Source organism: Ictalurus punctatus, chromosome 2 (genome assembly GCF_001660625.3).
Source record: "Ictalurus punctatus breed USDA103 chromosome 2, Coco_2.0, whole genome shotgun sequence".
In the NCBI taxonomy this organism is placed as follows: Eukaryota; Metazoa; Chordata; class Actinopteri; order Siluriformes; family Ictaluridae; genus Ictalurus; species Ictalurus punctatus.
This window is the reverse complement of record NC_030417.2, coordinates 37,930,095-37,944,691: the sequence shown is the minus strand read 5'-3', so window position 1 is coordinate 37,944,691 and position 14,597 is coordinate 37,930,095. Positions and strand designations below refer to the sequence as shown.

Sequence of the window (14,597 nt, the reverse complement as noted above, 5' to 3'; positions counted from 1 at the left end):
AATTTTGTTTAAAAAAGTTATTAACATAAACATGAGTGCAAATTTGGACAATTGGTGGCGCTAGAGGGGTTGAGTGAAAGACTCCAAATTTGCTGTAGTAACACATCATGTCCTCTATCTGTGTGCCAAATTAATGCTTTTTGCGAGCATTACTCAAACGACCGACATGCAGTCTCACTGAAGATAATAAGGCTGATGGCACAGTTCACAGGTGACACGACACCATTGCCATGTCATCTGATCACAGCAGGCTTATAAAGCTTCAGATGCCGGTCACACACGAGGGCGCTTCACACAGTGTGGAGCTCACGCAACATTGACTTCCCTTTGAAAGGGAACCTCGTTACAAATATACTTCTGACTGCTTCAAAGCAATAACATTGGAAACTCCTGCCATTATGAACATCAACAATTATAAGATACTCTTTGTTAAATGTAATGTTGGAATATGTGCCATACACAGCCCTGCGTAACTTTATCACCTTTGATTTTACTTAAGATTTGAGGGCTTTTTATTGCTAGTACAAAGCAATATTTGCAGCTTTGACTTCAGCTATAAAACAAATTCGTTCTCTTCATTTCACCATTTTCAATAAGAGAGACCCTGCTTGTTGTTTTCTAGTGAACTTGCAGCAGCCCAATATCTCCTTTAGTGCTGCTGGTGGACCAGAAGTGACAAGGGGCTACAGCTTCTCCATCATCTGCTCCACTGAACCTCAGTATCCAGGAGGTTCTTTCAACTTGAATTTCAGTGGATCCAACATCACCAGCACTCAGTCAGCTGTTAACCACTCAGCCGTCTTCTTGTTTCCTGAGGCAGATTTTGTCCATCAGGGAAACTACAGCTGTACTTATGAAGTTAACGTGTCTTCACACACCTTTACCTCCGCTACCACTGAGCAGCTGGAAATCACTGTGAAAAGTATAGCAAAATGAACTAGTTCTTTTATTTTCTGTTCGGCAGTTTAATGGGTAAAATATTGTTGTTGATGATGATGATGATGATGATTTCTCACTCAGTATTTCTGGCTCCTTATATTGGTATTAGAGTGACAGTAGGACTGCTTCTCATCTTAGTTCCAGTCATCATTTTCTTTGAGAATACACAAAAAAGACGAAAATATCAAACGGATAAGAAGAAGAATACACCACGAGAGTTGCTGTAGTTATTAATTAACTATAATTATTAAACACCCCTTTAATAACAAATCTGAAAACAAAACTGTTTACATAGTATGGAGTGAAAAACTATATATACAGTATCTCATAAAAGTGAGTACACCCCTCACATTTTTGTAAATATTTGATTATATCTTTTCATGTGACAACACTGTGAAATGACACTTTGCTTCAATGTAAAGTAGTGAGTGTACAGCTTGTGTAACAGTGTGTGAATGCCAACATGAACTGTGACATACTGAAGCAGAGCATGATCAGTATGCAGTATTCCAGCATGATAACGACCCCAAACACACTTCCAAGATGACCACTGCCTTGCTAAAGAAGCTGAGGGTGAAGGTGATGGGACTGGCCAAGCATGTCTCCAGACCTAAACCCTATCGAGCATCTGTGGGGTGGTTCAGACATTAATGACTGTGTGGTGAGTTATTTTTAGGGGACGGCAAATTTACACTGTTACACAAGCTGTACACTCACTACTTTACACTGTAACAAAGTGTCATTTCTTCAGTGTTGTCACATGAAAAGATATAATCAAATATTTACAAAAATGTGAGGGGTGTACTCACTTTTGGGAGATACTGTGTGTGTGCGTGTGTGTGTGTATATATATATATATATATATATATATATATATATATATATATATATATATATATATACATACATACACACACAGACTAGACTACACTAGACTCCACAAGACCTCTGAAGGTGTGCTGTGGTATCTGGCACCAACAGAGTAGCAGCCGATCCTTTAAGTCCTGTAAGTTGTGAGGTGGGGCCTCCATGGACCGGACTTGTTCGTCAAGCACTTCCCACAGATGCTTGATTGGATTTAGATCTGGGGAAATTGGAGGCCAAGTCAACACCTTGAACTCTTTGTCATGTTCCTCAAACCATTCCTGAACTATTTCTGCAGTGTTGCAGGATGCGTTATGCTGCTGAAAGAGACCACAGGTTTGTACTTGGTCTGCAACAGCACAAACAGTGCAAAGTAACATCCACTCAAATGTCAGGACCCAAGGTTTCTCAGGAGAACATTGCCCAGAGCATCACACTGCCTCTGCCGGCTTGCCTTCTTCCCATAGTGCATCCTGGTGCGATCTCATCCCCAGGAAAGTGATGCACCTGGTCATCCATATGATGTAAAAAAAAAATAAAAACGTGATTTATCAAACCAGGCCACCTTCTTCCATTCCATCATTCACGGTCCAGTTCTCATCCTCACGTGCCCATTATAGGCACTTTTGGTGGTGGACAGGGGTCAGCAGTGTGTTCTGACACCTTTCTGTCATAGCCAGCATTAACATTTTCAGCAATTTGACCTACAGTAGCTCTTCTGTGGGATCAGACAGGATGGGCTAGTGTCCACTCCCGGTGTGCATCAGTGAGCCTCGGGCACCCATGACCCTGTCACCAGTTTACTGGTTATCCTTCCTTGGACCACTTTTGATAGGTACTAATCAGTGAGGAACATGACAAAGAGCTAAAGGTGAAGACCTGGCCTCTGATTGAGCATATGTGGGATTTGCTGGACAAATAAGTCCAATCCATGGAGGCCCCACCTTGCAACCTACTTAAAGGACTTAAAGAATCAGCTGCTAACGTCTTGGTGCCAGTGCAGTAACTCATTGACAATTATATGAATCGAAGCCAATCAGTCGAGGTTTCAATTACTTAGTATTCTTATGCGTAAATTTACACACACATACAGGAGCAGGAGTAGGATATGAAAGCTTTTCTGTATTTATGGCTTTCATGAATATAATTTTTTGTGTAAATTCGGATACATAAAATTTATGCATAGATCCGTTTGTATCCAGCTTGATAAATAACGGCCATTATTTCTATAGTAACAACATCAGTGATTATATGGCAGATGCGCTATATAAATAGATTTTTTTCAATGTGTCGTGGTTGAAATGATGTTCTGTAAAGAGATGTTTCTTTAGCATTTAAGAAATTTCCAGTGTCGGTGCTTTGCAACAGTCAGAGATAAAACTTGTCAAGTTATCTGACGAGGGTAAGTCTTCAGGATAGAGGAGTTTGCTGAGAAACATTTGACAGTTTCTTAGTAACTGCTATAAGTTTCTTAGTAATAGCTGCTATAGCATGAGTGATGAGAAAAATTATCTTGTTTTGCAGACCTAACAACTATGACATATTCTTTAATTAATCAAAAATTGTAATTATTGGCAAATTGCTGAGGCATAAGAGGAATAAAAACATTTTAGATGCAACTTCAGTCATTCATTACCTTCCTTTAATGACATGACACAGCATTTTATACATTACTTGTATTATTCTTGTTGAACCGGAATATACCTTGTTAGACGAATATGCTAAAAACTTGCATTTTTGACACAATAACTTTACAGGTGCCAAAAACGCATATCAGTGCCCCCAAGGAGCGAATGAGTCAGATGATGAAGCTATTTATGAAAACACAGAAACTATTTTCCAGCAGAAGGACGATTCAGACAAGCCTGATAATGACTACGTTTATGGTAATGCTGATGAACAAACAAGGGCTGTGGACAATGACTATGAAGATGATGAAGTTTATGCAAACTGTGTAGATTAGTGTTGAGAACTTAATAATTATCAGTATGTACAGTCCCCAAACAATCACATGATTCAATTGGATATATAATATTGCTTCTTAGTTTTTTTAAATAATGCTGATTATAGAATCAGTTTGTATTCGGCTGTTTAGTGTGTTCAGGTCCGATAATAAAACTTTTTATTTCACTTTCTTAATACAAATAGGTATATTCTTGTTTTCATTTTAAATTATTGTTAATATTAAATATTAAAATGCATCAAGAGTTAAATGATCCATGAGTGTTTTCCATAAACTGATGACTAATGCAGAAATCAGAAAATAATGAATGGGACAACTGAAATATCATTTTTAATTCTAATATCACTCATAAACTTCCAAAACAATCATGTATATTCTATTCATATTTTTTAGATTAGATTAAACTCCCTTTGTCTATTTTTTCTTAACATTGTTATACATTTTTTAAAATTGGATTTAATTTGAGTTTCAGATTATGGGAATTAATTTAGTGAATTTTGAATGTATTTGATTCATTTATTGTATTTACTCTCTTATCTCTTATATATCCAGCCTTATGAATAGCAGATTGGGATTTGGGGTATTTTGGAACTAAACGGGACAAATTATTCTGCAAATACTTATTGGTGATAAAAAACAAACAAACAAACAAAAAAACTTTTCTTTATTTTTAATTTTTTTTTTTTACTATTTGTAAATTGAGTTAATAAAATGAATGTTAAAGTCTTTGATTGATATGTAAAGTTTCTTTTTACCAACCAGGGTGTGTGTGTGTGTGTGTGTGTGTGTGTGTGTGTGTGTGTGTGTGTGTGTGTGTGTGTGTGTGTGTGTGTGTTTTTCTTAATCAATCATCTGCACTTTTCTTACCACCTTACACTTGGTCGACTCCCATACAGGTTGTCTCCAATAGTGCCTTATTCTGCATGTAGAAGAAGGGTAGAACCTCCCTCCCTGAGAGTACAGCCAATTTCGCTCTTTTGGCTACAGTGGTGCCTAAACCCAGATTGACGGAGGTCTCAGACACCAACATGGAAGCCTCCCCACTCATGCTCCATCAAACTCTACATTAACTGCTTCTTAACCTGTGCAACAAACAACAAATTTACTTTGAAACTCTTGCTCAGGAGTTGGCCGAGACACAGTGTGCACTCCAGATGCTGCTGCACCCCACCACATCTACAGCACACATTTGAGGCTCACCAAAGCCCAGCTTGTGTCCCAGCATAGAGGAAGGATGGCGTAAGTGTCAAGAGGTGGTCTTGCAATGTATTGATGACTCCAGTTGTTTCACCTCACTTTGGTCAGCCACCCCTTTGCCTACCGCATCTGAAGGATTCCTGTTGTCATTTGGTGACAGGTGGAGAATCACTTTGGCAGTTCCTAGTCTATATTTCTCTCTTTCTCACTCTCTCTCCCCTCCTCTCTCCCCTCCCTTCTTCTTCCCTGGTTCCAGCTCCACAGTACTGAGGTGCCAGGGCCCTGAAACTGACACACTGGACCAAGTTTTCACACAGTTTACCTCTCTAACATCTCCCCATGATCTGTCTCTCCTCACAGGGGGAACATCCTGTGACTACCATATCTGGGGCAAAATCCAGGGCAGCTTTGTTGGCACTGTGAGAAAAAGACCATTTCCAGATTCAGTGTTCCTTCATGGAGGTGGGAATGCTGATCCATATCCCTGACATGCCTCAGGCCTCGGTGGAATCAGGATATTGGTAGCTCAGTGGTTAAGACTTTGGACTTCTGCTTGGAAGATTGTGAGTTCAAAGCCCCACTAAACTGCCACTGCTAGGTCCTTAGTCAAAGGCCCTTAACCCTCAACTGCTCACTTGTTTAAAACGAGATAACTGTAAGACTGCATGACAAATCTAAATGTAATGTAAGAGCTACCTTTAGAGTCAGATTCTCCTCAGAGGCTGACGCTAAAGGCACAAATGGGGCACCTGACAGACCTTCTAGGAGCACAGAAAGGTCCCAGGAAGGTATGCGTGGCCTACAGCCACCTGACACCATGCATAAACCTTGAAGTTAGAGGATGTTGCCCCACAGAGGCTCCATCAACAAGGGCGTGGCTGGCTGAAATGGTGGCCATGTAAACCCAGATTGTAGAAGGAGCCCACCTCGCTGAGAAACATCCTTGTAAGAACTCCAGGACTGTAGCAGGTCACTGGGTCTAGCTGGCATTCCTCACACCACAAGACAAAAAGCCACCACTTGAGTGCATAGAATTTCCTCGTGGATGGTGCTCTAGGGTTCAACATGGTCTCTACAACCTCAGTTGTGAGACCAGAATCTATGAGCTGGTGCCCCTCCATGGTTCATAGGGTGATAAATCAGCCCTCCGGCTTGAGACAGATCCCTGAAGATGGGAATCTCCCAATGAGTGCCGTCTAGCAGGGATATTATCTCTATGAACCATATTTGAGCTGGCCAATAAGGTGCTATTAGCAGCATGACAAAGGCTGTCTTGGCGAACTCTTGCTAGAACTTGTGGGAGCAGAGCGATCGGGGGAAAAGTGTACAAATGTGACCATGGCCACATGTGCACCATGGCGTCCAGCCCTGATTGTGCAGGAGGAGTGAAGGGGAACCACAGCGGGCAGTGTGTTGTCTCCTTGGAGGCGAACACATGCAGTCCCGCTTGGCGAAACCTCCACCATATGGATTCCACCACTTGTGGATGAAGCCACCAATCCCTGGGCCTCAGCACCTGCCTCAACAGGATGTCTGCTCCCCACATTCCAGTTGCCAAGAATGTACATTGCACTCACTGCCAAAACTTTCCCTTTGCCCAGAGAAGAATTAGTTGTGCCTGCCTGAACAGGGGGCATGGACATAATCCTCCCTGGTGGTCAATATATGAGACCACCACTGTGTTGTCTGTAAACACATGGTGACTGCTCAATTGATGCTGGCTGCTGCTGCCATGAGCTCCAATAGTCTATAGAGACTGGAGGGGATGCCAAGATCCAGCTTTATCTTGCTCAATGTTGATAGGATTGACCCTACACATGTTGGGGATAGAAATGCCCTCATCGAAGTAGAATCCTTATAACCCCTAGAAAAGTTGTCCACTGCACTGGAGAAAGCATACTTTTCTGAGGTTCAACCTGAGCCCAAAGCTCTTTATGTGGGCAAGAACAACATCTTGATGTTGAACTGCCAGTTTCCTGGATCGTGCTAGAATTAACCAGTCATCCAGGTAATTTAGAACTTGGATGCTCTGGAGTCACAATGGAGCCAGAATGACATACATGCACTTTGTGAAGATGCGAGGGGATAAAGATAGCCCAAAGGGAAGAACCCGATCTTGGCTATGTGGAAATACCTGGAGGAAACCCCCGCAGCCCAGGGAGAACATGCAAACTCCGCACACGCATGGCCCCGGCGGGACTCAAAGACTGGACCCTGGAGGTGTGAGGCGAACGTGCTGCAACAGGACCATTTATAGCAATATCACTTATCTTCTCTAAAAGTGTCATGAAATTTCCAGAGCCTGAACACGGTTTCCTAAAAGCCATGTTCTTAACACTGAGGCATATTTACATTTTTGTTTTGTATATTTGATTAATTTAACTCTTCAACGTTCATTTCTTACAAAGTGGTAGGAGTGTATTACTTGGGTAGAGATACAGATTGGTGACAAATTAAAGAAAAAAGACAATGACTCTGTTACACAATGGGGGGGCATTTATTTTTGCTGGCATGTATTGGCTCCACTTTTATTTTTTCTAGATCATTGCAAATAAGTACTGCAATTTTTATGACTGATCACATTGATCCTTTTATGCAGTGAAACATTTCTATCCTGATGGGCATGTTCTCTTCCGGGATGACTCCATCCCCATCCAGGGCTCACTGAATGTTTTGATGAGTTCAATGCAATTCGATTCATTATTATTTGAATAGTTCAACTTTCAACAATGGACACTGCCACAAAAAAGCTTTACAGAAATATATATACAGTATCATGGCCCTGTGTTTGCGGAGTTGGAATGCTCTCCCCACTCAGATCTCTTGGAGAATCAAAATCCTCTCAGCAACAGTGCGCATGTTTGTTCTCCCCTTTTTGTGCAAGTTCCTTTTGCTTTCAACCTTGTCGGATGGCCGGAGTTATAAAGCCGACTGAACCGCACGTATGCACGAAGACAAACTGCTCAGAATGAAGCCTTTCAGAAAGTCATTCATTTCTCTCGGATAAATTTGATTTTGATTTATTTAAAAGTTTGTGTTTTTAATTTCTAATAAAAATTTTATGAGACTGATTTCCTAATGAGGCGGATTTAACAAGACTGACGACTTTATGAGATTGATTATTTAAATTTAAACCGAAGGACTATATTGCTGGTATGTACATTGAATTTGTAGCACTTCCAGTATAAACTGACCCATTTCCTCTGGAGGTATGAAGTGTTTTGATGATTGTGGTGGAGAATCTCCCGCAGGTGTTCAATTGTACTGAGATCTGATAACTAAGAAGGCCATAACATATGATTTATGTCATTTCTGTCCTCATAAAAAGAATTCAGTGAATCCTGGATGAGGGAGGAATTACCCAGGAAGAGATCACGCCCGTCATGTTCCATCAGAGGACAAAGGTGACTAGTCAGTAGAACCTGCAGTATTGATTGCAGTCACACATTGCTCTAAGAGGGCAGGTGGAGCCAAACCATGTAAGCAAAACTAAATAAAAAAAAATCCCACAAAAGTGTAACAGAACCATTATTTTTCTTCAGGTACCAAAAAAAAAATTCTCATGACACTCTCAGAGAAAGACACGACAGGGCTATTGAGTTTTGTACTGGGGCAGGATGGAGCTACAGGGCAGGTAAGGCAACTAATTGCTTGGGTTCCTGCGAACTGAGGGAGCTCCGGACAACTAATTCCTTAATTCCACAGACATATAAAATGTCAAATTGCAGGAACGTCTCCAGAACCTTTGATAGCCAGTGTACATCAACATTTCAGAAATATCTCAGCAGTGTTTGATTTTAAAAGCAGAGGTTATCTTTTATGTTATAATTGTAAGGCCAAGGGTGTACTTACTTTTTCCACACTTTTTCTTTCATCACATCTGTTGATATTTCTGTTGAACAAATGACTGAAAAGCTAATTTTCCTTGTGGTTTTATTCAAGAATATCAACTTTATTAATAGGCACAGTTTGTAATCAAATGTTTGCTCATCCAAATACGCCAAAAAAGGCAACAATTTCCATGGGGCTACTTATTTATTTCCATATATCTGTACATGCGTACATGCATACATATAGCACATACATACTATACCATATGTATTGAGCAATAGTAACAAAAGTAAACACTGCCCAGATTCCATAGTTGATCACTGAGATGACTACTATCACCAAACAGGCTACACAGATTCTAGTCCAGGCTCTTGTTATCTCTAAACTGGACTACTGCAACTCACTGCTTTCAGGCCTCCCAGCCAGCTCCATCAAACCCCTTCAGATGATTCAGAATGCTGCGGCACGCCTCGTCTTCAACCAGTCCAAGAGAACCCATGTCACACCCCTCTTCATCTCCCTCCACTGGCTTCCTGTAGCTGCCCGCATCAAGTTCAAGGCCTTGATGCTCACCTACAAGACCTTGTCAGGAACAGCGCCCCCCTACCTCAACTCTCTCCTGAAGGCCTACATTCCCTCTCGCAATCTGCGATCGATTAGCGACCGACGTTTAGCAGTTCCAACTCAGCGTGGCGCAAGGTCCCTTTCCAAAACCTTCACACTAACGGTTCCTCAGTGGTGGAATGCACTTCCAATATCAATCCGGACAGCAGAATCTCTCACCATCTTCAAAAAACAACTAAAGACCCACCTCTTCAATGAACACCTAACAAACTCATTAAAAAAAAAAAATTGCACTTACACCTCTACTCTGCACTTTGCTTCTTCTGGAATTCAATTAATGGATCTCATATGGTAACACTGTATTGTATTGTTCTCTGCTTGATATCGCTTTGCTTGTATCTTTCTCATTTGTAAGTCACTTTGGATAAAAGTGTCTGCTAAGTGCATAAATGTAAATGTACTAAACTAGTGAGTAAAAACAATAAAGTGATGCAATATGATGCAGGCACATAGCTACAATATAATAGTATTTTTATAGACTGAATGTGATTTTGAAATCAATGTAACTTGCAATTAAAAAAGAGCCACCTGTAATTAAAATAAGAGCATATTATCAATGGAAAATCCACTGTCCACTTTCCTTCTGGTGGAAAATGGTTTCTGTGATTTCACAGTAAGGTTTTGCACTTGTCTCGTTCTTTTCTTTAAGACTCTTGCTTGTGTTTCTGGAATCTGTAAAATGATTATGTGAAAATGCTAGAGTTGTGGGTACTTTTAATCCCGTTAGGTTAAAATGTTAATTTAACAGCTCAGTGTTGAGTTTACAATTGCAATTTCAAATCTTTTTTCAATTGAATTACTTTCTGGACTCGGCCAGACTCAACTCTGGATCTACCATTAAGGACTTGGACTTAAGTCCAACTCGGCCCCTTTTGGACTCGATTGGTTAAGGACTTGGTCTTGACTTGAACTCGACAAAGGTGGATTCGGGCCCAACACTAAAAGATACACACAAAGTGATGTGAGGTTATTTCCATATCAATGCATATTCAATTCTGCAAGAATAAAACAAGCAAGAAAAAAAAAAAAAAACACTTTCCTGTGTTTAATTCTTTTTATACCACAGCAATTTGCTAATAATTTGTCTTTGTTAATTACAGAATGACACATCATACATTGTATCCATTTATAGTTAGCTTTAAAGTTGTGGAATGTCTGTTAAACAAGTTATTTCTTGCTATCACTTGTTGTACATCAGTCCCTTTTTTTCTCAAAAAATGTGAACTCTGTCCTAAAGACTGTGTCAGAAATTGTAAATTTACAGCTTAACCCTTGACTGTTACAGTGTTGACAATGAAGATCCTTCCATTAATGTTAAACATCTCGTTAGCTTTTATTATTTGATTAGATTATTACTCCGTTAACAAGCAGAAATGCTAGAAAGAAGCATGAAGGACGTGGGAATATCTAAATGTAGGGCTAGAGCACAGCAGCACTCTAATCAGCACGATGCAAGTGGCCCTGGTGAAAAGTTGGGGTAGACCTTTCTTGCGAATAAAAGACCTATCTTCTAGCAGTTGACTACTTCTAAAGGTGGACTGAAGTGGAAACTGTTCATGTCTCCATAGCCTAGGAGGTAATGAAAATAAAATAATAAAAAGGCATGTTTAAAAATCGATTGGGATTGAGCCTTTTTAAAGATTTGGCTCAGGCAGCTTTGTGGAGGGAGGAATGTGTTTTTAGGGTCCTGGAAACTTTATGCTGAGAGCGAGGACAACTTTATGTTGTGGCTTATCAATCGATTTTGTTTGCCCAGTTTTAGTTGATCTATATTCTAGGACCTTTAGCCACGAGTACATTTCAAACAGAAATTGGAGAAGGGACTGGCATTTCCTGACCATCTACATATTGAATTAAAGCAAGTCTTAACTTCATTCGAGTCACTCACACTGCATTGTATTACATTTATTGTCAGTGAGATTCAGAAGTTTTAAAATATGTCTGTAATTGATTCCAACAATATGTTTCACAGCAATAAGGTTGCAAAGGTCTTGCGGGAGCTCTTTGCTTTTACCCATCATGAGATGTTTCTTGTGTGACACCTTCTTAGTGAAAAGCCTTTTTATAGACCATCAATTTACGAACCCAGCTGATATTAATCTGCACAGATAGGAGTTATAATTACTTTCTAATTTGTTACGGATTTCAGATGGTTCCTTGCCTTACCTTGCCTTGGAGAACGGCTTTTTCATAGCGTGTTCAATACTGTTTATGGATACTTTATTTATGGACCTTATTTATGTTGTGAATTCTTTATATTTGTGGATTTCTTGAGTTAATACTGATGACCTGTGAAAATTTCCTGTGAATAACCTCATTGGAAATATACTTACTGAAAAAAATGTTGACGCATTCAATACTTGTATAAATACAAGCTATTTATTTATAATAAGAAAGAGATACTTATTCATGCGCGGTAGTTTTCTATAAGGAGATGTTTAATGTACATTTATAGAAGGAATCTCTAGTGTCAGCACGTTGTAATGCTTTTCTATAGCTGCTACAAACTTGTTTCATGGACATTCCAATAAATAAAACTCTGAACACATCGCGTATCATCCTTTAATATTTATAAAAATCAATAAAATGTATTTATTATATAAATTGTTGGTATATTGCTGCGGTATAAGAGGAAAAAAACACTTATGGATGTATTATTATGGGCAAGTGAATTAATTTAATTGACCACCTCCTGCTTGATTATTTCCCTATAACAGCATGACACCAAAATTTTCATTCTCCTATTCAGCGATCACTGAGTAACAGTGTGCATGCATTAGTCTTGTTAATACAATTTAAATAACGTATATTATGAGTAAACAATGACAATTATTTGAAGGACATTAACAATTAATTAGTGACATAACACTGTTAAGTATAATCTTCTCTGCACATACCTACAGTGATGCTGATGGAGTTGCTCCAGGATGATGTGGAGTTACTTTCCCTGTATGAGTAGTCACAGGTGTACTGGCCCTGATGTGAGGCATCTACAGTCAGATTAAATGTTGTTGTAGATTCTGCAGTTTGCTTCTCTATTGATGTTCCAGTTTTATACAAACTGAAGTCTACAGAGATGCATGTTGGGCTGGGTGTGGAACATCTGAACTGAAGGACTTCTCCAGGTGAGACCACAGCATTTGGGGAGATCTGAGTCAATGTGGGAGTCTTCAAGTCTGCAAGTATTGCCAAATAAAAAAAACCTTATTTGAGCACACAGCACCAGCATCTTCACCATGTCCATCGCTCTCTACTCCAAATCCACTGTGTGAGCACTGATCTAATACACTCTCAGTTCCATTACACTGAACTTCATCCACCCAGGTTGATTCACTTCCCTGACCAAAGCGGTCATTACGAGCAGCACTGATGGCTTTGCCACATCCAAGCTGCACTGAAAAAAGTGAAACAACCGTGTCATTTATTCAAAGTGCATTTTTATATTGGTCTAATTCAGAGATGGGCAACTTTGATAATGACGAGGACCAGAACTTTTTCTCTTTTATACCAAGGGGCCAGATTACTAATCCACACTAACACATTTTACATTATTTTACTCAATTTCCTCTTTATTGAGGGAACTCAATGTACAATCAATTCAATGTGTTTTTAAATTTAAATAATTTCACCCATCCATCCATCCATCCATCCATCCATCTTCTACCACTTACTCCTTTTCAGGGTCACGGGGAACCTAGAGCCTATTACAGGAAGCATCAGGCACAAGGCAGGGTACACCCTGGACAGGGTGCCAATCCATCACAGGGCACACTCACATACTCACACACACACACCCATTCATACACTACGGACACTTTAGACACGCCAATCAGCCTACCATGCATGTCTTTGGACTGGCAGAGGAAACTGGAGTGCCCGGAGGAAACCCCCGCAGCACAGGGAGAACATGCAAACTCCACACACACGGCCCTGGCAGGACTTGAACCCCAGACCCTGGAGGTGTGAGGCGAACGTGCTGACCACTAAGCCACCGTGTGCCCTTTTTAAAGAATTTAAACTATAAAACTTATTATGCTAATTCAAAGGGGGAACTTCATTGTTAATTGATAAGCAAATGCAACCATTGCAACTGCAATAGCTGTAAATTTGCAACAAACAAATGTACAAAGGCCCTATTTTTGATTAGTAGCCTAGAGAACATTCTCAACCTACCCTCCGAGAACGGTTAAAAGTGCTTATTCAAAAAGAAGTTATTAAAAAATAAAAGTTATTGAACATAGTAATAAAAATACTGAACATAAGAACAATTCGGTGCCTAAAATTCCAACCCAGACAACAGACTTTCAGTTTCTTTTCTGTTCTTTGCAGAAAACATGTCAATGGGAATATACTTCAAATATATTTTCTCATATCAATTCATAAAGGTGACAATAATTGTTGCACACCTATATTTAACAAAGATATTTTTTGGATAAACCTGTGTTGTGTTTGCAATTATTTGGGATCCATGAGAGCAGAGTAATTTGGTGGGGGGGGTCAAAAGGTCAAACAATAAAGACAATCTTTCACAGTCGTCTTTGCTCATATTTACCAAGGGTGCCAATATTAGTGGGAGGCACTGTATATTAAAATTGGTACAATTGTTGAAATTACCAAGCAGTAAATTCTTGGTCCTTGAGGTGTCGTTCAGTTTGGTGTTAGTAAGAGGGTCCACTGCTGCTGTCTTCTCATGGTGAAACTCATGAGCTCATGAGACGGATGCTGTTTTTCTATTCATCTGAGGTTGATTTTTTGGCCACTTCCTGTTTCAGTGACTGGTTAAAATGTGCAGTAAATATCACTTCTACTCTATAACAAACACTTGTCTAGTCTACATTTAAGTAAGTTAAAGTGAGATAAAGTTAAAGTGAGCTAAAGCAACAACTGTGAGTATAAAATTATAAATTATAACCCGGGAACTGATCTGTGTCCTTCATTCCATCATTTTCACACCCAACTGAATGAGAAGAAAAGCTTGTTAATGAGCTGAATAATATTGCTGGACACAGAAGAGACCTTTTACACTCTCTATTCAGCAGAAAACATTAATCAGATCAGTCCATAAAAATCATGTTGTGTAGTTCACACTTCAAGTTTGAAGAACTACACTGATTAGAAAAACTTGTTCACAGATCGTCTAAAGTGTCAAAATCCACTTCCTCTTGTTACTTCCGTTCAT

At 39.7% G+C, this 14,597-nt stretch overlaps 2 protein-coding genes across 6 annotated transcripts in view; one reads left to right on the top strand and one right to left on the bottom strand.

Moving 5' to 3' along the window:
- Positions 1–4,492, top strand: part of LOC124626072 (deleted in malignant brain tumors 1 protein) — a 33,955-nt gene extending 29,463 nt beyond the window's left edge. For 4 of the 5 annotated variants that reach the window (XR_008393927.1, XM_053678089.1, XM_053678087.1 and 1 more), the window contains one exon: positions 623–4,492. Coding sequence is in view for 4 of the 5 variants with exons in the window: in XM_053678089.1 (XP_053534064.1) it covers positions 623–936 (314 nt within the window). In the remaining variant the exon portion in view is untranslated. The remainder of the gene's footprint in view (positions 1–622) is intronic. The other variant, XM_053678091.1, reaches the window with a different exon arrangement.
- Positions 1–14,597, bottom strand: part of LOC128629347 (deleted in malignant brain tumors 1 protein) — a 59,710-nt gene extending 45,113 nt beyond the window's left edge. The window contains exons 1-2 of the mRNA XM_053677077.1: positions 14,588–14,597; positions 12,316–12,594 (exon numbers count right to left, since the gene is read on the bottom strand). Of these exons, the coding sequence (XP_053533052.1) occupies positions 12,316–12,594; positions 14,588–14,597 (289 nt within the window). The remainder of the gene's footprint in view (positions 1–12,315; positions 12,595–14,587) is intronic.